The following is a 26,000-nucleotide window of genomic DNA, read 5'->3' on the forward strand; positions in this document are numbered from 1 at the left end:
CATCTATAGATCCATAAACCTTCAAGTCAGAGGCTTCTTAGACACTTAAAAATTTATGGACTTATTAGAAACAGATTTGACTGTCTAAAACAGCATAATGTCAGCTCGATAAAATTGAGTAACACAATCTGAAAAAGTTTGATGTAGCTCAAAAAAATGTTACATCTGCAATTTCTTCAATAAACGTACCAAATCATCATATCAGATCTACTATTTATCTATTAGACTATTACATCATATTAGATCTTTTATCCAATAAACGTACCAAATCATAATTTAGTTATACAATTCTTACCATTCAAAATTCAAGCAAGTAATGAAAATCTTAGAAACTAAATATCTATTATAGTAATTCCCTCTGAGGAAAAATACGGAAGAAATTTTCTGAACTCTTTTCATTCTCATGATCACCCCCAAAGATTACACACACTGTCATTTAACATGGTTACAACTTGTCTTCTTTTTCTAGAACTACTGGTAACAGTGGAAAATTATTTCAAAGCTGATTCAGTAGGGCTTCTCTTAAATAGATCTCCCACACACACACACACTCGTACCACCTGTAGAATAAATCCTGTTTAAGTCAGATCGTATATCTCCCTCAAATGCTCTGCAAGCATGGAAGGACTGAGGGAAAGTACCTCGAGCAAAATTGAAAAAAAAAAGTAGAAAGAAACTACATTCATTTCAAAGCTAATTGAATGTTGTTGTTAGGTGGTCTTAGCCAAGTATGCATCCCATCCTTGGAGACGATACTCGCGGGCTGCATCTGCAGGATTTGGTGCCTTTATGATCCCACGCCCCACTATTATGATATCACTTCCTCTGTCATACACCACCTGCCACAAATATCATTTCCCAAATTCAGTTCATGCTAGCAAAGAATTCAGTTCACACTATGATTTTGTCTTTATAGATAATTTTTTAATGTTGGTGTACTCCACATCGTTTTTAATATAATGATGATGTGGCAGACAGTGAAGGGAAAGAGTATCCGAGTGCCAGATATTTTCCCTTAATGCCCCTGCCATTACCAGGTTTTTCTTCAAGAAATTTTCTCTCCCTCTCTCTCTCTCGATACAAACCGCATTCAGGTAGCTCCCAGACATTTCGAATCCATAACCATTTCAGAATGATTCGGAAACAAATATGTTTGATTGCAGAAAAAACAAGAAATGTCATCAGACAGCACTTCAATCAACCATTTCTCATTTTTCCTGAAGTTCCCTATATCTAACAACCAAATGGAAATAAAAAAGGGTTAAATTATAAGTTTGATAACGGTGTTTATTTAATTTTTTTACTTTAATATGTTTCTAACATCTCTAAAGAAAAGTTTCTAACAGGTTTTAAAACTTGAGGGTTGTTATTTAGATTTTATACTTTAAAAAGACTCTAATGGACCTTTGAACTTCCAATTTTGTGGCTAATAGCTCTGTTAGTTTAATGCTTACGCCTTTGAATACTTAAACCTACCTGAGATAAGTTCGCTACATAATCTTACAATACATTAGCATGTCACGTAAATGTTAAGTTGACTAAGTTAATATAAAGACTTATTAGACACATAATTAAAATTTTAGAAACCTACTACAAACTTTTTAAATGTTAGTGACCAAAAAATACAACAACAAAAGTTTAAGGTCTTGTTAGAAACTTTTGAATTATAGGAACTAAATAGGCAAAAACCTAAAAGTTTAGATACCGAACTTATAATTTAACTCAAACGACCAAGATTGGAAAAAGAGAAGTCAGAGTTCAATTTTGTATGAAAAGAAATGTGTGGCAAGGGAAGGAGAACAAAAGATGCAGCAGAAAATCTTGGAAAAAACTTACAGAATATGGGGTATTGTATTGCTGTCCAAGATTGTCACCACCCTTGACCATTTGGACCCCAGGGGTGGCATGAATAAATGTTGGATTTCCAGGCGCACCCGGCCAGGATGCTGGATTAACCGAGATGAAGCCAATGACGAAATCGGAATGTTCTTCTGCAATTTTAACGGCTGCAGATGTGTAGTCTCCCGTGGCAAGATTTCCAGCTGAGCTCATCTCAGCCAGCAGTAATAGGCCCCTACCTCGAGGCAACCCCTAACGAGATCCACAATAAAAAAAGAAAGTCAGTAATTTAACGTGCTTTTTGAGGAAGCACTCATAGTCATAGAGTACTTTTGGTCCGAGTGCTTGACCGACGAGCATTCAAAACATTTTTAGTGTAAAACTAAGCATCAAAATGAATTGTTACTAAGCACTCTCAAACACACTCTCCCTTATCAATCCGGCTAAACTGTCAACAGCGTTGCTCCATACCTTTAACTTCAATCCATTTACAATTCCAGGACCAGAGATAATATGAGCATTGACTATATCTGCCCAGTCTAATATATGAAAAATACCCCTGCATTTTCAAAAACGAGATTTCAGAACCTCCCGAGGATTACTGGAAAAGGATAGAAAATGAAAATAAATTAGATTGGAAGTTGAGAGGCCCACCCTTCATACTGCATTGTTACTGTATTCCCAATGTCTGCAAACTTCCGATCTTCAAAGATTAAGAAGTTGTGTTTCTCAGCAATCTGAAATTCAGTGAGATATGTAAGCAAAACATGTAGCAGTTTTTTCGAAACCATCATAGAGCAAAATTAACATATGGGAACTTTTTCTTAACGAGAACGTAGAGCAAATGAAAGAGAACACACGACAATACGGGGAAAAAAACTCCTTGTCGTTGAGATACGAAACAAAAGAATAGTTACATAACACTTCGAAATCCAAGATGCATTAAACCTAACCGTAGCCCACACCACCCCTTAGGAAAGGGCTCGAACATGGAGAAAAATACCCATGAGGCATTTTTACAATCCTGCTGATATCACATACAGGTACTGGAAATCTGGACAGTAATGAAATGCTGAACTGTCTAAACAAAATACGAACTTAAGTACAGAAGGTTAACAATATTCTTAATTATCATCATCCATGGCATCTCGCCATCAGAACTACCGTACATCAACAAACATTAACGACTAATCTAGGGTTCTAAATTCGCTAATTTTACCATACCCGAGATTTAGCTAAAATCTATAATAAGTGATGAGAATTCTGAAGATATATACCGAGCGAAGTTTGGAACCAAAATCTGGGGTGAAATCTGGCAGTATATCCACATGAGTTTTCAGTAAGCAAATCTCTGGCCCGACCTGATTGACACGAAGCAGTGAATAAGCAGACAAACAACAAACAAAAGTAGTTCGAAATCCATCAACTATGAAACGCGTGGGGCCGTCCCAAAATATGGGTAAATTTGAACTACCATCCTCGCTGGCCGAAGCAGCAGAAGCCAAATGGATTACACGAAGAGAACGGGAGCTGGAAGCACCCTCTGGTTTTTTCTTAAAAACCCAATTCATTTTCATCTTTCTTAGTGATTTCTTTTACTTTTCTTGTTCTGGGTGTTCGTTTGTATGTTTGACGAAAGAAAAAGGAAAACAAAAATCCGAAGAAAAATCTAGAAATTCTAGATGCTCTCACTTTCTCGGCGATGTCGAGCAGCTCTGAGGCGGTGCCAACATCCGCCGCTACGCACAAATTGCTTTCCTTCTCGATCATCACCTTGAACAGCCTCTTCCCCATCGGATTCTTCGCCAACTTCACTCTTTCTTGGAAGGAAATGGCCTTAACTCTGACAGGCTTCTCCACTTTCGGCACCGCAACCTTCCGATTCTCCTCCAAGAACCTCGCGACTACCCCTTCCATTTCTTCCCCAACCTTCCCCTTCTCCTTCAAAATCCTCACCATCTCGCTCAACTTAATCATCGAATGCAATTTAATCCCGTTCTCCTCCAAATTCTCCCTCCCGCCCTGTTCTCTATCAAGCAACACAACCGCATCGCTAACCTTCAGCCCCGCCGCCCGCAGCGGCGCAGCAGTTTCCAGAACCGACGCACCGCTAGTCACCAAATCCTCAATAATCAAACATATTTGATCCGATTCATAACGCCCTTCAATGGCCTTCGCAGTGCCATAATCCTTAATCTCCTTGCGGCGCATAACCATCGGAACATGGTTACAAACGGAGATGCAAGTGGCAATAGGAAGAGCGGTGTAAGGGACGCCGCAAACAAGGTCGTAGGAGGTGGAAGGCGGGAGCGAAGAAATTAGGGTTTTGGATATTTGGCTGAGAAGTGAAGGGTAGGAGACAATGACGCGAAGGTCAATGTAAATTGGAGAGTATATTCCGGACTTGAGCTTGAAGTTGCCGAACTTAACAGCCGAAATTTCATGGAGTTGCAGAATCAAGGACTCCATGGCTGGTGAAGTTGTTGCAGATGACATTGGCCGGAGCTTCTGGTTCTGTATATCAATGGCGGACGATTCTCAAGAGAGTACGGCCGCAGTTGCACTTGTTAGTGGAGAGAACCTAGCAATTATAAATTTATAATATCCTTTTCTTTGTCTTTTTTTTTTCCTTAATTAACAATTTTAAAAAATAAATGAACCTAGCAATTATAAATTTATAATATCCTTTTCCTTGTCTCCTTTATTTTCTTGATCGACAATTTATATAAAAAAAAAACTAATTTTAGATGCAACTTTGAAAATTCAGGACACATTTTAGTTTTCTTTTATGGTCTTTGAACTTTAATATATACATATATATATATATATATATATATATATATATATAATAATTAATTAATTAATTAATTAATTCTATTCTAAATTTACTTAAAAATTTGTTTGAAGTTTTGACTCTCCATTGATAATACATAAAATTTGAGAAATTTCGCACCATATTTAAAATATATAATATCATAACTTTTCATTTTTTTTAAATATAGTATAAATTTAAATTTTTCTAACATATCTTACATTTGAGTTTTATTTTAATTTGAATAATAAAAATATTTTTTATACAATTTTGAACTTTCTACCATATTTAAAAAATTTACATCAAATATATACATAATTATTTTATGCTATCTACAATTATTTAGCAATTCAAATAACGGACCCAATAGGTATGGCTCTGTAAATTTACATGTTGTCATATTTAATTTCTATTGAGTACAATATAAAATTGTGGTACTTGAGTTTTCAAATAGTTTTGAAAAGTACTTCTAAAAGCAACGAGATTTTTTTTTAATAATCTTTTATTTTAAATTTATTCCAAACATATATCACTCAAATTATTTCTACGAATAATGTTTGGAAAACTATAGGTCACTTATGTAATTTCACAATTTTCGAGTTGCGTGGATGTGTCGTGTGTGTTTATTTTTTAAAATTCTAGCATGTCATCTCTTCAAAATTACCATTTTGGTACAGTGGTATACACCTATTTTTTAATCTAGTGGTCCTAGGATCAAATCTCTACTATTTTTCTTTTTTATTCAATAAAATTTTATATCAAAATTATTTTCTCTTTTTTTATATAAAATTTCAATAAGTAACATTTATTTAAATTTGCTTACAAGAGAAATAATTGCAATTTAATTTATTTTATTTATTTTTTAATACGAATAGGTGTTAATTATCGTTTGCTATGTTCATGTAAATAAAAATAAATTCTATTTTCTGAAGAGACAACATGCCAGAATTCAAAAAAAAAGCACACACATGGCGCCAGCAAGACGCCATGCAATCGAAAATTGTAAAGTGACATAGATCGTCCCTTAAAGAAATTATGTATAATTTTTCAAGCATTATTCTTGAAAATAGTTTTAGATACGTTTAAAATAAAGTATTATTTTTTTAAAAAAATCCTAAATATAGATAATTTATTATTTGAATGTGAACATAGCTTTATAAATAAGAACAAATCGGGGTCGATAGTTTAATCTCTTACCTAGTTATTTAACTAATAAAAATTTATTACAAAAAGGTTAGTGAGGCAGGGTTTTGATTTAGGTTAACTCAAATGCATTCTCTTTTTGTCTTTTGTGTTTATTTTAATTTTATTTTGGTTTGTATGAAATAGGGAGATTTCAACTTCCAACAACAGAGATAGCAGATATAGTAGATGTCATTTCGGTAGGCTATGCTTATGTTTGCATTTTTGTTGGATTTTTGTTTGTTAGTTGGACCGGTTTTTAAGGATTTTAAATATTGCTACTATCTAAACATATTTCACAAATAATGTTACTTCGAAACTTATTAAAAAAATAATGTTTTGAAATTTTTTTCGCCACTAAATTGTCTCTGAATTAGACGATCAAATCCACTTCACAGTTAGTCATCTCTTCAAGAGACGATATACAGCCATGTTATGTTAAAAAATAAGAAAAATTGGTATGTCGTATATATAAGACATCACGGACTCGTTTGGTAACGTTCGTATTTCTTTATTTTGTTTCTTTATTTTTAATGAAGAAAAATGTATTGCATAATTACAAACTCCAATAATTTAAGTATGATAAAACAATTTTTATCTTTTTATTCATGTTTTGGAGCAAATTGGAAATAGGAACAGTAACTGAAAGATTTGTTTTGGTTTGTTTCTAAAATTTCTATACAATTGTGAGTATTTTTCAAAAAAAAATGAGAAACAACGAATAAAGATTGTTGTAAAATGCTTAAATTTTTTAAGAAAATTGAAAGCGAGAAATGAAAATGTCACGGAACAATAATGCTAAGTTGATGGGGGCGGTTTCATTATCACCTTAGTCATCTACAAGTCCTACGTTCAATATCTAAAAAAAAAAAAAAAAAAGTCCTTCGTTCAAAATTGAAAATTCTCATCATTTTTTTAGGTTGCAATTTGTTAAAAAAAAAAGAAAATTGCAATATAGATGACTAGTAATATTTATAATTTTTTAATAGTAATTATTTTCTTTTAGGAGAGAGAAATGTTAATAAGTAAAATTATTTAAAACAAAAAATTGCAGTATAACATTTGTTGGAAGTAATTCTCGCCTTGGCATATGTCGGTTGGATGGTGAAACGTACACGTGGTAGAATATTATAGTTTGATTACCTCGATTTCATATATATGGCTGAGCCGATGTCTTACGTGGTCGAGCCGATCAAGCTCACTCGAGGTTTATTCTCATCTATCCAGGTGAACTGTCTAGCTTTAATTCGGTTCAGTCCCAAACTCCGACAGACTTCACGATAACACGTCGTGATTCACGGCAATCTTAAAGAGCGGTTGAGGTGCTGTTGGGAAAATTGTCGGAAAAATTGCCTATAAATAGAACCATTACGCTTTCATTTTGAGGTATGCGAACATTCGATTCTCTCTCGAGTTAGTTCGGACATTCACTGACTTTAGAATTGGAGTGCTCACTCTGTTTTACAGGTCTTTTGCGCAGCATTCGAAGCTCATTGTTCAGCTCATCCTAGTCGATCCGACGTTCATGGAGTTGATCAAATTATTGATTCAACAACATTCAATTTGTTTGTTAAAAAAAAACTTGAATCTAAAACCTCTAAGTTAGATTGTGAATTCATTTCACCAAACTAACATTAATGTTTAAAAAACTTCAGAGAAGACATACAATATCGTGTATGTTGTCTAAAGTAGACTGGATAATCTCTTAAAAAAAAAAGAAAAATCTAATAGAAAAATCTAACAGTACAGGAATTTTAAAACATTATTTTTAGAATAAGTTTCAAATCAATATTATTTAAACAAAATTAACAACGTTATAAAAAAAATTGTTTTAAGCTTAATAATTTATAGATTATTTTTAATGGGTAGAAAAAAAAACTAATATTTACGAGTATAACAGCAGCTTTTTGATTTTGCAAATACTGAAAAGAATGTTAATCTAATTTTAGTCTTTTCTGTAATTCCAACTTTGCCTTTGTTGTTTTTTAGAAATCAGGATTTGTGATATAAAATAAAGTATATCACTCGTATAATTAATATGAAATAATTATCGGATATATCTTATGAAATATATTAGTAACGGCAGCTCAAAGCTAAAAAATTTATAAAGTTTAGGAACAGAATGGATAAAATAAGACCAAATTTAAAGTGAAATTTACTAAAATACCCTCGTCCCAAAGAAAGGTAGTGGCATCTTAGGAAGTTGAGACACGACAAATGTCAGTGGCGTCCACGAAACAGATCTCTTGGATGAGTGGAGAGAGACGATTTTGAATTTCTTCCAAAGGGAAAATAAATTGACTTAGGACTTGGGACTTAGGAGAAACAAATACCATATGTAACTTTTATAATATCAATATGTCCCACCTAATGTTTCAAAAAAAAATAATAATATACATATATAATAAAGTAAAGCAAATCGAGCTCATGCTGCACCCTAGGGTGGTCGCACAACGAAGAAAATTCAATTTTACATTTAATAAGTTCGTAAACTTTATAAGATATCGAATATGACAAATGCTTGTTAGATACAACGTTGAAAATTATGAACTAAACTTGTAATTTAACCAAAAAGTTATAAATTAAAATACTATTTTGATTCTTGTACGTTCAAAATGTTTATTTTGATATTTGTATTCTCAATTTTTTTCTATTTTAATCTCTAAACTTTTTATTTGGTTTTTGTACTATTAAAAAGTGATCGTGTTGGTTCATTAATCTTATTTTTTTCGACCACAATTTCAAAACTATATCTAGCCTATTTCGTGAAATGTAGTAACAACTTTATATCAAAATATCGTTGTGTACACAATTTGTATTAAAATTTTGAAAACAGAGATTAAAATGATCACTTTTTAAAAATATACCTATTCAAATACATAGATCAAAACGAGCAACGTCGAGGATGTAGAGATGAAAAAAAAAGGTTAGAATTAAAATACTGAATAATATTTCAAGGAAGAGGTTTTATTATGATTTTCAGATACTAAACCGACAAAATTAACAAAATGTTAAAATTTGATTGTGTTCTTAACGGAAGCATTGTGTCTGTTAATAATAAGTTGAACGACATACTTTTGTACTGTTGTCAAATTTCATCCCCAAATCTCACCCTCATCTTCTGACCTTTTCTTGTTCGTTACTACATTTTTTTTGTTATTATTATTTTTGATTATCATCTCTTCTGGAAAATCACTCTCATCACATCCGTATACCGCCGTGATTCGAACGTAACGATTGAACAAGTTTTCGAATTCGGACGTACCCTTCTCTTTTCTCCTCAAAATCAATTGAATTTTGCTGGGAATCAATCCAAATTGCCGTGCAATGAGAATCAGAAGACCATTCTGATAACATTGTCTCTCTGATTTCCGTGTTATTGGAATTTCTGCATTTCTTCTGCCTAATTCCGTTGAAGATGGATACGTTTAGGTTTAGCGGTTTTTTAATAATTCTTCGACGTTTTTATTCATGAATTGCGTTCTAGCATTTGTGTATGCATCATCATCTACAGCGTTTCATCTAAACGCATTAAACTATCGCCAGCGCCGCGCCCCCTTTTCTTTTTCTTGAACGGTAAGCGTCGATTATTTGTGTTTCAGCTTGTTTGTTCTGTCTTAAATTTGGCGCCGAAGTGTTTGGAATTTCGTTGTTGATTTGCTTACAAGTGCATTTTTTATTTTTTATTTTTAAATTTTGTTTCGTTCAGAGAAGAAGGCAGGGCAGAATCTTGTTAATCTAGGATATTCGTTTCATTCGTCATTTTGTCTACCTGTAAGAACTCTTCTGAATTCCTGTCCCACTATGTTCATTATGCTCTCTTGAGTTTTCTATTGAGACCCGGTTCAAGGGGGTCCAGTGGATGAGCTAAGAAAATGGCTGTTTTCAGATTACCCCATTGTTTCATGATTTGTGTGCGCGATATCTGAGGCTGGAAATGTCGACCCAGCAGCAGAATTCGGATTCAAACGCCGTTTCAGGTATTTATCATCTCTGCAAATGATCATCGCCATTGTTGTCTTGATTAAATATTGGAATTCTCGTAATATTAGAACGTGAAACTCAGTTTAACTTCAGTTTGGTGGATGTACTAGTGGCTTAGTATATGGATGAATATTTGAATATCAATTCTCAGTAGAGTAGTGAATCCTCCAATAGGGAGTTATGGAACTTTTACAGCAGTCCAAATGGCCAGTGTGGAGTGTTTGAAAGTGTTGATTAACCACTGAATAACTAGATTTCTCTTCCTCTTTAAAGAGAAGAATGGTATGAAATATTTTCATTTAATGCCAGATTATATGGGAGAGTAAGCAGGTGATGATTACTCTCCCATATAATCCAATATTTGGATTGGGGATGGTGGAGGTTGGCCGGGGAAACAAAGATCTTGGGTGGGTGACTTTAGGATTGACCACTTCTTATTTATTTGAAATGCATTATACCCTTTCGACCATCGAAATATCTTCTCTCCTATGAGCTACAAAATTCAAATTCAAATTGCTCACAACCCAATTCTTCAACCTTGAGATGGTACTTATGATGTCAGTGTCGTATGATGTGTGTTCCCCCACCTTAAAGGTTGAACAATTGTTTTGGGTGTAATAAGTCTCTTATGGACTCATGAAAAATTACTGGGATTGGAATGCAGTTGTAATATTTGGTTATGTTATGGAAGGTTCTCTCTTTAGGTAAAATAACTGTGTGAAATTGAAAATTAAGATCGACTATCGGCATGTAAGTCCAAAATTTTAAAAAATTTAAGATGGTTAACTGAGTCTTTGGATGCAAAAGTACAATGCTGAAATTGTAAAAAAAAGACCTGATTATTTATTATTAGTTTTTTAGTAATTATAATAGAATTAATTAATTGGTGTAGTGAAACTGTTGATTATTTATAATAGCATTTGTGTATGTATCTATTGTTACTGAACTGTAAAGAGCTGAGTTCATGCACCTGCTTTGCGTTGAAATTTCCTTGACACGATTCAATTGTGCCAGGCGCTTGTCTCTTTGATCTCCTGTTTCCAGATTCAGAAATGCAAGGCTGGGACTGGAGTCGAATGCCCTCTGGTATTATCTCTTCAATTCTCAATATCTTTATTACTGTAGTAACACTTATTAAGGAATACTATTGAAAGAAAATGTAGCCAAATCCTGGAGAAAATGTAAATAGTAGGAAATGTGAAGTCTAGTCAACCTGCTGAGTTGATGATAAGTAATATGCTGATGTTGTCCATTCCTAAATAATTTCACCTTCCCGGAGATTAATTAATTATTAAATTAAGGATCTTTTTAACTTTAATAAATTATTCCTTTACCGTAGTTTGAGCAATATCGGAATACTTCATTTAACTGTCAGACCTTCCACTCCTCATTGCTTCAATTCTCTATGATCTTATTATATTCAGATTCAGAAGTGCAAGGCTGGAATTGGAAAAAGGATCAACAACTCTCGGGTATTATATCTTCAATTATCAATATCTTTATAATTGTAATAGCACTTATTAAGGAATATTATTGAAAGTAGATGAAAGCCAAATCTTAATCCTGTAGAAATTGTAATTGTAAAAGATGCAAAATCTAGTGATTTGCTGACTAGTAATATGTTTTCCATTCTCAAAGAAAACTCAACTTCATGAGATTAATTAATTAGTGAATTAGGGATCATTTTTAACTTCAATAAAAATCTTTTACTGTATTTTGGGTAACACCAAAATTCTCAGTTTAGCTGTTATACCTTCTGCTCTTCAATGCTTCCAATGGTTGCTGTGAAGAAGGGTTATTTGGTGATTGATCTTTTGGACAGATATATTCTAGCAATCCTTGATTGTCTCTCGTGCTAGTTAGAAACTTAGAACCACTATTTTTTGTCTTCATTTTCCTTTTCCCCATTCCATTTGTATGTCATACTCTTGTAGTTCCCTAATTTTTGCCTAGTAGGGGAAGATGAGGGCAACCCATCGGTTGGACTACACTACAGGTGAAGTCCTTCTGTGACAAGAGGAGCACCTTGTTGTTGACCGAGACAAGGAAGGGACAAAATTAGTGGTGGGGGGGAAGAGAAGACTCATAGAATGGGAATCCACAAAAAAGCTTTACTCTTAGGGGCGCAGGTGTGCTCTACAACTAGCACTTTGCAGCCCTGAAAAATATATATATGCTACTAGAACATGATGGTTTCCAGGCTTGATCAATAGGGCTAGCTTTCTGGAGAGAGGTGAGTCAGCGCATGCTTTGCTTTTGTTGTGGAACTTTAGCTTTCCACATGTGATTTGGGATGTAGGGGATATTTTTTTAAAAAATGTGCTCAAAATGCCATCCCGCATAAGATCTCCTTTTTTAAGGGCTTTTCTTCCCTCCTCAAAAAGAAAAATAAGAGAAAGTAGAAAAAAAAGGAAGAGAAAGAAGAGATTTTTCTTATTTCACGTGAATGTCTCTATCTTGTGTTGAAAGGTTTTTGTTTATGCAATACGCCCAACCTATTGCGTCCTACCATTTACTTTTACCTTGAAAAAAGGTCCTTGTGGATGCTATAGATAGCTAAAGTTGTCTGGAAGTAGGGTTTAATTTTTTAAATATTTTTTATAAACAGTTTATTCATGAAAAAATTTCTTTTTCAGGATAATCTTTAAAAGGTAAAAACAGTGTATAACATAAAATAGTAGAAAATGAAAACTATATTTTGTTATTTTCATGTATTGTCCTTAGTATTTTTTAAGTTAACTGTTTATACGATCATCGATTGTCTTCACTCTTTTAGGCTTGATCTAAATATGATTGATATGTTAAAGAAATAATTGAAATCTCAAGAGTAAAAATATTTTTACAAACAGTTTTGACATTAAAAACTAGAAAGCATTTAAAAATAATAATAATTATTTTTATTTTTATTTTTAGCAGTTTTGGAAAGCAGATAAAAAAACCCAAACAGCCCCTTAGTTTCCTTTATTTATGAGTGCTTTACTTGAGGATGTCAAAAGAAATTAAATCAAACAAGCAACGTTAAGATAAGTCTCCAGGTATTTTGGCAAAAGATCTGGACCATTTATGACTGCCTAATTTTCTCACCACCTTTAGCGGAATGGTGGAGGAACGGAAACGTCTTTAGCAGACCTGGGCATATGATACTTTGAAGCTGGATAATATTAAGTCAAACTCAAACATCAAATATTAGAATGAGGATTGAGGAAATGATTGATTGTTTACTTCTTAAAACTAGCGTTTAGAGGATGAAATGACATATGATATTGTGGAACGCTGTGGATAAGTTTTCAGTTATTAATATCGAAAATGGAAGAAAATCTCTTTAGAAAGGTTACATGACTGGGGGTCAGCCTTTAGAATTTCAGTTTTTAAAATCTTTTTATGCAGTGCAGCAGAAAGTAGCATCTGATTTTGACACTTGGGATCGGGAACCTTGTTCTTTATCCTCCAGAGACAATCAAAGAATTTGGAAGGTTGATCCTAGTGGCTGTTTTTCTGTCAAACCTTTGGTAAAGACGAGCTCTATTTCTCCCAGAACTAATGAGGGGTGGGTAAAGGCAGTGTGAATCTAAAAGGCCCAAAGTCATTCAGTATATATTTGTTTGGTTGGTACACTTGGGTGGTCTGAATACTTCGAATAGGTTACAAAAGAAGTGCTCTTTTGTTTGCCTGCATCCTTCAATTTGCTCTTTCTGTTTTTCAGCTGAGGAAAGCCAAGAGCATATCTTTTTTCAGTGTTCTTACAGCAATAAGTGTTGGACTAGTAATCTTAGCATCTCCCGTGTCTCTTGGGTTTATGATAAAGGGTCCATGGATAATATTTCAGTTATTTTGTGTGTTGAAATTCAAAAGCAGAGCTATGATTTAATGGATTAATGCAATAGAGGCTATTTTGTGGAGTATCTGGAATGAAAGAAACCAAACAATCTTTGAAGGAAAGGCCTTGGAGTGGTTCGAAAGAGTGTATTTTGCTGAAAGCCATGCTTTTTTGTGGAGTTCTGTTTCAAGCTGTATTAGTAATTACCATTTTAATGTAATATTTTCTAGTTGAGGGTTGGTCTTAGTTCCTTGCTTTTTATTTATTTATTTTTTAATTTATAAGGAACCAAGCTTTCATTAAGACAATACAAGAATATAAAAGAAACCAGCCCAACCAAAGGGAGCCAACCTACAAAATGAGACTCCAATACACAAGAAGAACACTCGTGTATAAAGAATTTCTTGATGATCGAGGCCCACAAAAAAGTATTTAAATCTTACAAGCTCCTAGGTAACCTCCCAAGAACTCTCTTAACCCTCAACTTTGCATTGACTAGTGAAAAAGTTCAGTTTCTAAAGGTTGCGATGGCCCAAGAAGAAATGGGCCATGTAGAGTTGTGCAAAAATGGGACCAGATGCTTATGTTCTCAATGAAAGTATTGTTTCTCATAAAAAAAATAAAATAAAATAAAAAATAAAAAATAAAATTCTCCCTCCTAAATATAATATTTCACTTACACTCAATGCGGCAGATTTGACTGCATGTAACGCATCAGATGAGTTCCATCTTGCTTCCTAACTCTAGGATGAGTTGGTCTTCTTTCATATGGGAAGGAACGGAGTAGGTTAATTTGGCTGCACTCCAGTCTGCTATGACTATATTTTTCAGCTTAAAAACAGCTAATCATAAATATTGAATAAAGAACATTCTCATTAGCTACAGTAATCTTTACAAATTGATATTATGAAAGTTATTTTGGTTACTGAAGCTATGCACTATCCTCCATATTAAGTGATGAATCCCCATCAGTTCATCACCCTTAAATACTTGAAACTAACTTCCTCTTTTTACCTTTTTGGGGCTTCAGTTACTGCATTCTGTACCAAGCATTCTTTACTTTCATAGGGGAGCAGTTCAACCTAGTTACTGTATGTTATGCTATAAAATCCACATTTTAAGATCATGTTCCATGTTGACCATTCTTCTCAATTATAATTGTTTTTTTTTTCTTTCTTTCTTATGTGAAAGAAACAATTTCATTGATGATGTGAAATTACAAAAGCCCATAAAGGGATTACATGAAGCATGTCCAATTGCTTAAAAGGGGATTGTAGCTATCATAGTGAAAGAGAGGTGAACTTTTACACCAAGTAATAACCATGAAGACTAACTAATCAAAAATCCTCTCAAATGGATGGTCTTTATCATTGAAAGTTCGGTTGTTTTGCTCTCCAAGTTATCCAAAAAAAAGGCTCTAACAAAATGCATCTAAAGAATTTTCTTTTCTTTCTTAAAACGATACAGATTAAGTTTAAGAATTTTTTGATTCTCCATTTCCAAATCACTTTTGCATACGTGTTTCTACTTTCTTGTATGTGGTATTGATTTCTCACTGATAATCGTCATGTGCTCTTCTTATGTTTTCTGGAAGGAGTCATCTTGCTAATAGTCTTAAATCATTGTCTGATATAGCACAAGAAGCCCTGTGAACTATATTAATTTTTGTGTTGCCTTTAATCAGGCCCCCAGAAAAGGTTGGAGGATCTGTTGCACCAGCCTGGTAATAGATTGTGTGCAGATTGTGGATCACCGGATCCAAAATGGGTGTAAGTCCTGTCCTATTGTTTCATTGAATAGCCAGCTTTTTATTTAGTTGTTCATTAATACAAGTTGCAAATCAAATCTCTCTCTCCTTTAAGTTAGCCGGGCTGCTGGATTAAATTGTAATGTGGCAGTGTGGGAAATGTTATGAAAATCTTAAAAGGTCAGTGCCAAGGAATTGTTCAAGGGAGAATTTTCCATGCCTTGGACTCAAATTTCTTCTGACATTAATAGAACTGTTTTTCTGTTTTGCCTTTGTTTCTTTCCTCTCTTTTCCTTTCATATGGACCCACGGGGAAGCAATTCTCTTCGGGACATTTCTTCCTCAGTTCACATCAGTTATTAGGAGGTTGAATAGGTGGATTAAACATCAGCCAACTGGCAATTTTGTATGTGGCATGCCTCTTTTTCTCTCTTTTTCGGGGCACGGGGAGGGAGTGGGGGTAGAGAGTTGCAGTTTGATTTTGTCAAGATCTTTATTCGGACTACTTCAGGAAGCAACAAATGCCCTATTATTAGGAAATTTGGGATCTCAATGTACTCAGGCTGATCATTGAATCTCTTTTGGCCACTTTATGTCACTCCTTCAAAGTCCTTTTAATGTGTATAAATTACAAATCGATTACTTAATCAATCTTGGTGCCTTAGGTGGTACACAAAATGTGACATTTGAAATCTACTGACACTTCTTCTCAACATATATTTCAATTTTTAGAGTTTGGTTGCTTGTTCTTAACTTCTGATTTATGAATGCAGATCGTTAAATTTGGGAGTGTTTATCTGTATAAAGTGTTCTGGAGTACACAGAAGTCTTGGAGTTCATATCTCTAAGGTTTTTTCTTCTTTTCATATTTCTTCTTGTGGTCTTTTTCCCTCTTCAATAACAAACATGTAAGATACTCTCAGCCATGCTTCTTGACACGATCCTGCACGATAATAAGCTTTTCATATTAAAAATGATATAATTTAAACATTTGCATTAAATGGCATCATAAAGCATACCAAATATCAGCATTGCCAAAAGATACCGTCAAAGAGTCTGAGTCGTCTATCACTCCAGAATCATTATCTGAATAATACACTATAATCTTTGATCTTCTTAGGCTCATCGTCAACTCTCAACGTACTTTGAAACAAAAAGTGCACCCGACTTGGTAAAAGTTAGATGTTTGTACTGGGACGTCTCCCCCTCAGTTGATACTTGATATAGATGATACTTTTACTCCTTCGCGTGTATCAACGCCAAAAATAAAATTTGACTATCCTTGAGGATGATGGTGGGAAATCTGAATTTAAAATCTAGAGCATGTACATTTAGGATGGTATCTGTTTTGACTTGAAGGAAATTAGCACAATCTCCTGGTGGACAAAAAGATCATGAATGCACCCTAAGGGTACTGATGGTATGGGTTTTGGATGTTTGGAGATACCCTGAAAAGCCCTGGTTTTAAGCCCTAGGTGGAAAACTTAATTTAAAATCTTTGTTATCTCCCGGCAACTTTTTGGGGTGGACAAAGCCTCTCTCGGTATTAGTGGAGTGGGTCTTGAGAATTCTATTAGTCGCTGTAACCTGATAAGTCATGAAGGAAAAGAATTTCCACCTCAAATTGTCTTAGGGTGTGTTTAGGAGTGATGGTAGAATGAGTGATTTTGAAAAAAGATATTTAGGTATAATTGATTTTTCAAAATTACCATTCAAATAATATCTTAAAAATCAATTTAAAGTGATTTTAAACTTTCCTAAAATTAATTTTTTTATTTACCAAACATGATTCATGGAAAAGGAAGTGATTTTGGCAATGGAATGACGAAAATCACTCCCAAACACACCATCACTAGGGAATATAATTATTTCTAGTTGGTATCTAATTTGTGACCCTTTATATCATATCAACCTTCTGAACTGAATTTGGAAGTAATGTCTGTTTGCAGTTTTCATCTTGACTTTGAATTTCAGTACCGAAAGCTTATATCTCATGCAATGTATTTAATGATCTAAATTTATCAATAATAAATGCCAGGTTTTCTCAGTGAAACTAGATAATTGGACGGATGAACAAGTCAATGCTTTGGCTAGCTTGGGTGGAAACACTGATATAAACAAGAAGTATGAAGCTTCAATCTTTGAGGGCTACAAAAAACCGAGACCAGATGCCTGCATAGAGGAGCGCTTCGATTTTATTAGGTAGTGCTAGCACGCTTTATTTCATTTGAGGAATCTGAAACATTGAGGACATTCTATTAAAGAATCACATTTCTTGAATATTCAGGAGAAAGTATGAACTGCTGCAATTTTATAACGCCAGTAGTCATAATTCTAGTGATCACCAGTCAATTAATAAAAGTTCATCATGCTCTCAAAACAACTCTCAAAACAACTCTTCAAGCAAGAATGGTACCCATACCCATGATAAAAGGCACCATGAGAATGATAAAAGGCACCATGAGAATGATAAAAGGCACTTTGAGAAACAAGCTACCAGGCATCGCATCGGGCATGGATTTCGTAACAGTTGGGGAAGAAAAGACAGTGACCATAAGAGTTCCGAGAAGAGAAACCATTTAGTCTCGAGACAACCATCGGTAAGAACTTTTCCTTCTATTATGCATTTTGATTATGGATTTTCTTTCTTTCTTTCTTTCTTTTTTTTTTAATGATTTTCATCAGTATTTGTTTGTGGAGCACGTTAAAATTCCCATTTTATTTTGACATTTTTGGCTGCAATGCATCCATCCTTTAATGTAGTGAATCATCCTTTAATGTAGTGATGATTCATCCATCAATTTAAGGTATTAGAAGCTAACAACTTCCATCATTGATCCTAGAATTTTCGAGATTTATATAACTTCAGGTTTTTAGGGTATTAAAACTGGGGCATGTGCACAGTGATGATTCATGTAGTTATTGGTTAAAAAATAAGATCTCCCAAGTATAGAAGTGTCATAATATACACTTTGATGAGTTTTGGTTTGATTCATGGGGAGGTCTAATTGGGTCAAACTTCAGTTTAAATTGTTCTAGAATTTATGTATTGCAAAGATAATTAAGAGAAGGCTTAAATAAGGATCAAATTCACTACACACAAAATTTTTTTACGAGCGTGATGCGTCCTTTCAGAGCACAATCCACAAACACTACAACTGAAGCGTAGACATTAAGTTCATGGTATGTTGAAAAGCTACAAGTTAAGATTAGAGTATTTGAGTTACAGGCATGGTCTGATCATTTTGATCTCAGGATAGTAGTTAAGCTTTGTCACTGGCACATTGATAAAACTCATAGAAAGAAAATTAGTGTTGACTTTGTTTAGGGAGAGATTCAAAAGAGAACAGGATGTGTTTTTCAAGCTAGGAAAATTTCCAATCTGTAAAAATTTGGCATACTTTTATGAGGATAATTTGCTGAAGTTGTATTGTCTAGAATTAGAGTATCTGTGACTCTGGCTCTTATTTTTCCTGACAAATCAAATCACTTTGGCCTTGAAAAAGTATGGATGGTCTAAGCATGATGATTGAATAGTCCAAGTGAGTGATCAAATGACATCTATAGATCGTATCTTACTGAAACGGATTTAAACGAACATGTTTCGATAGTTCTCGGTGATATATTTTTCTACAAATATTCAGATTGATACCCAATAAGTTGCTTTCAAACTAGACACTACGAATTAAGAACTTTGTTAAAGAATATGATTTGATCTCTAATTTTCTTTGTGGAGTTTCTGAAAATTTGGTGTTGGTTTCATGCTTCACTGCTTCATTTGATTTCAATTTCCTTCAAATTCAGATGTTGACATAATTATCAAGATACTACTGCTAGTGACCTTGAGATTAGAACTAACTGAAAATGGAATGTCACTAGAGGTGCATTAAGCAGATTTATCTGTTCAAAATTAAATCTGGAATTATGAGTGCGTCAATTTATGTTGGAGATTAGGGACAGTAACCTAAAGAGGATAAGTGAGGAAAATAAAAGGAAAGCAAGTGTTGTGGCTTGAATTTTTTTGCTTGTTTTGGATGTTGGATCTTATTACTTCAGATGTGATGTTTGTAGGCAGGTATGGTTGAATTTGTTGGGTTGATTAAGGTCAATGTGGTTAAAGGCACGAACCTAGCTGTTCGAGATGTGGTGACCAGCGATCCCTACGTAATTCTCATCTTAGGGCACCAAGTGAGCCTCTCTCTTATATTACTTTGGTCTATCTCTCATTTATGGTGGAGGTCGGTAATCAGTCACACTGTTATTTGATGGTGACTTCTATTGCTATCTGTTACAGTCGGTGAGGACTCGCGTCATAAAGAACAACCTTAACCCAGTTTGGAACGAGAGCCTAATGTTGTCCATTCCTGAGCATATCCCTCCGCTAAAAGTGGTGAGCAACAACATATCTTTGTCAAAATGTTTATCTACAAACATCAGAGAACAAAATCATGATTTCAACACCTAAGTCAAATTTTGAGCACTATTTTGTAGAAAGTTGAGCCTCCTCTTATTCCAAATTTGTCACTAGCTTTTAACCAAATGCATCTGCATCAAGGAACCTCTTGCACACCACCATGTCCTTAAGCTTCTGATTGTTTTAGATCATTTACAGTTAGTAAGACACCAAATGATGATTTCTGCAGCTTGTATATGACAAGGACACATTTTCGACTGATGACTTCATGGGTGAGGCCGAGATCGACATTCAGCCGTTGGTTGCTGCCACGAAGGCCTACGAGAAGTCCTCAATTGATGAATCAATGCAGCTGGGAAAATGGGTGGCAAGTAACGAAAATACCTTGGTAAAAGATGGAATCATCAACCTTGTAGATGGAAAGGTCAGACAGGATATATCTCTTAGATTGCAGAATGTGGAGAGAGGTGTTCTTGAGATTGAACTAGAATGCATTCCTCTCACACAATAGCTGCTGCCATGGTAAAGTTATTGAAATCAATCAAATGATTTTAAGATTCCAAAAGCTCTATTCTATATTCCATCAATCACTGAAACAAAGATTCAAAATTGCTTTTGATGGCTATGATGATGAGAGGCACCTTCAAATGATCATGCTCCCTGGGTAGCTGTTGTATATTATTGATATTTGTGAAGTGTAAATAAAAAAGATGGTGTAATATATGCTAGATTAATCTGTCCTGTTTTATACTGCAAAGTTGGCTGTGACCATATTTTAGCCTGCACATTATAGTGGACTTGTCTTGTTGACGAAAAATCTATAGAAACAAGGAAGACCTTCCTTTTCCGTATGTATATAGGCATTGAGATTGTGATCGTATTGTTCGTAAAGATTATTGTCTACTTCCTTCACGGAGATTTCAAAGAGGAGGTTGAAGAGATCGAGGCCAGCCTCCCAGCAGTTAGGTTGGGTAGGGCCCCAAAAACAGTTACTCTGAAAGTTTTCGTTTAGATTGATATTTATCTACTTTTTGTTTAGGCATGAGAGAGAGTGGGAGGAATTGCTTAGAAATGTCGAAAATAAAGACGAACTAAAAACAAGAGATTTTTTTCGTTCTTTTTTTGTTAAATTGATATGTCATTCCAAGAACATAAAATTATGTAGAAAATAATGTTAAAACTCGTTACTACTATTATTAATTCTATCTCATCCTCTCTTCATGTTCTCTAAAAGAATTATTCCTCTAGAAAGTTGTTTCTGAAACTACTCATCCTCACACGCTGATTCTAAAAGCTCTAAATGATTTTAAAAATTATACTCGTGTAATCGAACTTGATCAGAAATTTGTATTTAAATGACTTAGTAGAGCTCACTTTAGGACCATAATCATTGGATTGTAAGATGCAGAAGAAAACGATTACCCAAACTATTGTAAACTCACACAAAATGCCATAACCTGATAGTGTAATAACGAATGTCTCTAAATCTTTAAAGAGCCAAGTAATATTGACTAATTGAGTTATGCTGATCTCAGGTACAAGTTTCTTTGCAACCTTCTAGGCAATTATCCTTAAACATAAACTTTGAAAATTCCAAAATGCCAACACCAATATCATCAAAACCCATTATACCAAACCTAAGCATTCCAACATCATTCTCAATGATACAAAGTAAAAGAAAACTAATCAGTTCATAAGCAAAATCTTCCCCAACTAAATGCTTAACCCTTATCTAAAACCAGAGGCTAGAGATTTGGTAATGAATCTTTTGACAAAGCTAGGTGTACAAGATCCTTGTGAATTGGCTATACAGTTAATTTGGCATTAACTCTAAACTCTAGAGCAGTCTGATGTCCGCAACAGAACTTGATACAAACATTTGCTCAAGTATAGTAAATTGATATTCGCTGATACTTCACGAGAATAACTACACTACATCATTGCGTACCATTGTAATACTAAGTGCTTACTGATCGATACCTATAGTAGAATCTTACCAAAAAGTCTGTTTATCCAGTTGAGACATCTTTCTCATTTTTTCAAGACTATTATGAAAAGAAGAAAGCAGACGTGCTAAATCCAATCATTTATATGGTTCTATTATCTCTTTTCATCCTTCGTCTGTATGGAACCAAACACAATTTTTTTTTTTGATAAAAGACAATGTATTCAAAAACCACCAAGTGAGAGGACAAACTAAAGACAAAGGGTGGAGATTGCCAACACTAAACAATTGCTGTTTTCCAATCATAACAATCATATTGAGGTTATAATTAAAATAAAAAATAAAAAATTCTTGTGGTTTGTAGTCCATCCAGAAGAAGCAGTGTATGGTATATTAACACCAGAAGATTTTGAGATTGGAACTGGAATCGAGCACAGCACAAGTGATAAACATTGCTATATTTGGAATTTACCAAAATTTTTAGATAACAGATCATCAGGAAAAGAACAAAATCCATGTCCAATAATAACAGTACAGCATTTACCTGACTGTTGTTCCACTCACTAGATAATGTCCTTAAAATTCTGTGAATTGCAGCTCTGTTGGTGAAACAGGGCTGAAAAATTGCCAACTTGAACTATGGAAAGCACCAAAATAATCATCTGAAAGTGTCTTGATCTTGATCTCGCTTGTGAATTTTCTAGTGGCCAAGACGTACTTCGCCGAATCAACAAGTTGTGAGCCTTTGAATTCTGATACGAACTCCTCATAGGTCTCAAAGCTATTTCCAAACAGCACAACATGATTCAACAGCTCCACCGTCCAATTTTCCTGTAAAAGATTGTTGTACAAATTTACCTCGCAGTGGGGCATGAAAAACAGTGTTGGCTTCTGCGCACATCGCCGCCCTTGCTCATTTTCTGATAGAACGGAACAACCAAAGGACTCCATTACCCGACACTCGGTCGCAGAAAGAATTGGATCGAACACCTCTAAACTTCCAATCCAACCAAATTTCCTTTTCATCAATATTGCAAGACTGAGCTGCAATCGAGGATTTTCATAATTCTCAATGCTTCCTATGCCGTAGATAACCATCCCCATATTTGGCTCCGAGGCCAAAACCCTATTCAAGAATTCCAATGCTGGCATCGTTCCGAGATCATCAACAAGGGTTTGATAAAATTGGGAGCTCTGAACCTTCTCAATACAGATTTGCATCTTCTGCAACAATTTCGATTCTCTGACTGTATCGCTGGCCTGATCAGTGGGAGACCACGCCCGCTGCTCCTCTTGATTTCTGAGCTTCGGCAAATTCTTCCTCTGCTTGCCACGACGAGGCAAAACAACAGTCCAGTCGCTATTATTTGACTGATCCGGAATGGTGATAGTTTCTGCCGACGCAGCCATCGTTCTCTAGGACATAGAGGAGATTGAAGTTCGGATTCGTAGTAAATGCGCTCAGGTTCGAGAATCAAGACGAGTGGAATCGGAGGATCAGCGAATTGAACTGCGATCACAGAATATAGTAAGATAAAGAACAAGGAGGAGCAGCATCGTTGGAATATGGAACGGGGAAAATGACTCATATCACCCTCTTTAAGTTCCCAATGTGTTCAAATAATCCACCTCTCAACAATTGTTTTGGAATGACCCAAATCTGTTTTTTTAGAATTGTCAGTGGAGTAAATGGGACGTGATTTTCTCGACCGTAAGCGTGATAATGATAACTAATTCTCGGGCAGAATCGCATTTTTTCCCACCCGAGAATTGGCTAAAATGCTAATTTTGGGTTGTTTATGGACGAGAATTGGCGAGAAGTTAGGTTGACTTACAATGAATTCCCGACTGTTAACTGGTATTATTTCGCCCGAGAATTTAAGGTTTTCCAATTAATCAAACAACTACTTCTCATCTGTGCACTCCAGCAAATCAGTCTTCTTCATCTGTGCACTTCGTACTCAGCTTTGCAGATAACAAAAAGAATATTGTACATTGAAAGTAACTCTTCTATCTGACCACACAGTTTGTTTGTAGCTGAGTAAGATTTCTACACAAACGAGGTAGGTGAAATGTCATTTACAAAGAATGGTCTTTTTTTGTGTTTTTCGTCTCTAAAGTCACACATTTATATGTCTACCATTTTGATTTTTGTTTATTTGGAAACGTTTGAGTGCATCTTTGTGGTTTTTATTCTTCCTTAGAGAACGACATGTTTGGGGCATGTACTGTAACGCCCCGCGTTACACAGGTTAGCTTGCCCCGAGTTCCGCGGAAATTTTATAACAAAATGGATTTTATTTATTGATTTATTGATTTATTTCATTTTTTTATTTTATTTGATTCATCAGTGATCTTCATTTAATTTTAGTGTGGCATCTCGGCTAGTGTGTATTGTTACAGATTTAGTGGTGAGTTAGTAGCGTGTAGTATTTATTAAGTTATGTTTATTACGGATTCCGCTATGTGACACTTGCTCTGGGCCATTGGATCAACTACGAAATTATATTATTGGTTTTGTTAACAAGGTGTGATTGGGTAAATGGGCCTTAAACAAAAGAAACTAGCCCAAGTGGGTTTATGTTGCAAAACAAAAGGAGAAGGGGAATTTAAAACAAAACAACTCTAGCCCATCTTGTTGTCCTTCCTCATCTTCTTCCACCCTCCCCTTTCGTTTGAAGCCGCCAGCCCCCCCCCCCCCCCCCATCCGGATTTCTTTCTCCGACGAAGCAGTACCGACGACGGGACAGCAGCAGGCGCGGGCGTCGGCAGCAGCAGGTGCGGCGTCGGGCAGCAGCAGCGCGGCTTTGGGCAGCGGCAGACGGCGGCAGCGCGCGACGGGCAGCAGCGGCGTGCGACGGGTAGCGGCGGCGCGTGACGTTTGGGCTGCTGCAGGCGGCATCGATACACGTGAGGCTGTTTTCGCGGCGTCCCTTCTCCGATCCAACGAGCCTAACAACCTCGAATAGCTTAGATCCGTGAAACCCGATAACTTTTCTTTGACCCACATTTATTCGAAATTAGATTTGGATTACCCACATCCAAACGAAACCGATTTGGAATACCCACACCTAAGCGAAGTTGTTTTATAGTAACGGACATCAAAACGAAGTCGTTGGAGGTCGTTTTGGGCACTTTTCGCTGCTGCAAAAACGTGGACAGCAGTGTTTTGGTGGTGCTCGGCGATTATCTTCATCCGTTCAAAGCCCGATTTACGCTACCCACACCTTTGCAAGCTAGATCTAATTTACCCACACCTACACGAAGTCGTTTGCGGTAATGAGCCCTTTGAACCCTCGTAGAATCGTTTTTCGAAGGCTGAACAGTACATTTAAATTGCTGTATTTTTCTGTTTTTGGTGCTTAGGTGTGAGATCGACGCAAACTTAAAGACGTGGTTGTGTAAGTAGCACCAGGGGGCGAGTGCGTGCGTTAATTAGCGTTAACGGAATGATTTTGATGCTGTTTTTCTTGTTAAAAATAATTTAATTGAGCACGTAGGGATTGTTAGTTTTGATTGTTGCCGTCTTTCTATTATCGAACACTTCTGAGGAAACATGCTTCCTGTTTTTTTTTTTTTATTGATGTAGGTGACTAGTAGGTTCTGAATGGTTGTAGTTAGAAGTAATTGGCTCATGACGTTTTGCAAATGTGATGTAAATGAAATGCTCGCGTTGTTAAACTGATAATTTAGTATATATTGTTCTGGTTGCGAGTTGTGGATGTATTTTGTTCATTACGAGGAAAAGCATGCTTGAGAACGGTGCAGTGATTTAGAATGTGGGAAACTTACCTATAGGTGGTCATGGGAGGGTTAGTGAAGTGATGAAGGGTGAAGGGTAAATGGACGGGTTGATAGTCCGTTAACTATGGGTTCTGACCTGAAAATGCATATAAATCGCTTGGAGGTTTAAAGCCTTGAGTAGTGGCCTTGGGAATAAATGACAAGGCCGAACGTCAAACTTCTGTAAACGAGTATTGGGGTCTTGGGGATAAATGTCAAGGACCAATACGCTGGGAAGTCATCGGTACCTTGGGGATAAACGGCAAGGACCGGTGCACAGTTCAGGCTTTGGGAATAAATGGCAAGGCCGAACGTCAAGCTTCTGTAGAGGAGTATTGAGGCCTTGGGGATAAATATCAAGGGTCAATGCGACTCGAGGAGTTAGGCTTGAGAGATAAAAGTAGAGTGGTGCTTGCGAAGTAGTGGTGCTAGGCCTTGGGAATAAATGGCAAGGTCGAACATCAAGTACTGTAAAAG

General features: G+C 35.4%; 3 protein-coding genes across 4 annotated transcripts; 1 reads left to right on the top strand and 2 right to left on the bottom strand.

Moving 5' to 3' along the window:
• Positions 1-369: 369 nt before the first annotated feature.
• On the bottom strand, positions 370-4,485 carry LOC111011913 (uridine 5'-monophosphate synthase / UMP synthase (PYRE-F) (UMPS)). 2 transcript variants are annotated; one of them, XR_015790273.1, is made up of 7 exons: positions 3,532-4,485; positions 3,117-3,200; positions 2,494-2,576; positions 2,311-2,398; positions 1,837-2,091; positions 642-839; positions 370-560 (listed from the first exon to the last, which is right to left on the bottom strand). XR_015790273.1 is itself a non-coding variant. In XM_022285892.2 (6 exons), exons 1-6 carry the CDS (start codon positions 4,333-4,335, stop codon positions 711-713), a joined length of 1,443 nt encoding a protein of 480 aa, XP_022141584.1. In that variant the 5' UTR covers positions 4,336-4,484; the 3' UTR covers positions 370-710. The 2 variants fall into 2 exon arrangements, 1 of the variants encoding a protein (XP_022141584.1); XM_022285892.2 differs by having other exon boundaries at positions 370-839; positions 3,532-4,484.
• Positions 4,486-8,906: 4,421 nt separating this feature from the next.
• LOC111011827 (putative ADP-ribosylation factor GTPase-activating protein AGD11) lies at positions 8,907-20,646 on the top strand. Its single transcript, XM_022285725.2, has 12 exons — positions 8,907-9,409; positions 9,543-9,607; positions 9,723-9,813; positions 10,832-10,903; positions 11,242-11,289; positions 15,319-15,403; positions 16,155-16,230; positions 17,420-17,583; positions 17,669-17,981; positions 19,453-19,569; positions 19,676-19,771; positions 20,025-20,646. The coding sequence occupies exons 3-12, from the start codon at positions 9,771-9,773 to the stop codon at positions 20,304-20,306; spliced, it is 1,296 nt and encodes a 431-aa protein (XP_022141417.1). The 5' UTR covers positions 8,907-9,409; positions 9,543-9,607; positions 9,723-9,770; the 3' UTR covers positions 20,307-20,646.
• A 1,537-nt stretch (positions 20,647-22,183) lies between these two features.
• On the bottom strand, positions 22,184-23,562 carry SRR1 (sensitivity to red light reduced protein (SRR1)). The gene has a single exon (XM_022285724.2). The coding sequence runs from the start codon at positions 23,148-23,150 to the stop codon at positions 22,317-22,319; it is 834 nt and encodes a 277-aa protein (XP_022141416.1). The 5' UTR covers positions 23,151-23,562; the 3' UTR covers positions 22,184-22,316.
• Positions 23,563-26,000: the final 2,438 nt, after the last annotated feature.

The sequence above is a fragment of the Momordica charantia genome, assembly GCF_013281855.1.
Source record: "Momordica charantia cultivar OHB3-1 chromosome 4 unlocalized genomic scaffold, Mcharantia_2.0 BLBB01000004.1, whole genome shotgun sequence".
NCBI lineage: Eukaryota > Viridiplantae > Streptophyta > Magnoliopsida > Cucurbitales > Cucurbitaceae > Momordica > Momordica charantia.

What these genes read in the sequence shown, in the direction of transcription:
- LOC111011913 (XM_022285892.2), bottom strand. Translation starts at nt 4,335, where the DNA reads ATGTCATCTGCAACAACTTCACCAGCCATGGAGTCCTTGATTCTGCAA. An exon ending in TAAATGGATTGAAGTTAAAG is followed by an intron (nt 2,092 to 2,310) that starts GTATGGAGCAAC and finishes GGATCTCGTTAG; the next exon opens with GGGTTGCCTCGAGGTAGGGG. An exon ending in AATACAATACCCCATATTCT is followed by an intron (nt 840 to 1,836) that starts GTAAGTTTTTTC and finishes TATTTGTGGCAG; the next exon opens with GTGGTGTATGACAGAGGAAG.
- LOC111011827 (XM_022285725.2), top strand. Translation starts at nt 9,771, where the DNA reads ATGTCGACCCAGCAGCAGAATTCGGATTCAAACGCCGTTTCAG. An exon ending in AAAGGATCAACAACTCTCGG is followed by an intron (nt 11,290 to 15,318) that starts GTATTATATCTT and finishes GCCTTTAATCAG; the next exon opens with GCCCCCAGAAAAGGTTGGAG. An exon ending in TTCTCATCTTAGGGCACCAA is followed by an intron (nt 19,570 to 19,675) that starts GTGAGCCTCTCT and finishes TATCTGTTACAG; the next exon opens with TCGGTGAGGACTCGCGTCAT.
- SRR1 (XM_022285724.2), bottom strand. Translation starts at nt 23,150, where the DNA reads ATGGCTGCGTCGGCAGAAACTATCACCATTCCGGATCAGTCAAATAAT.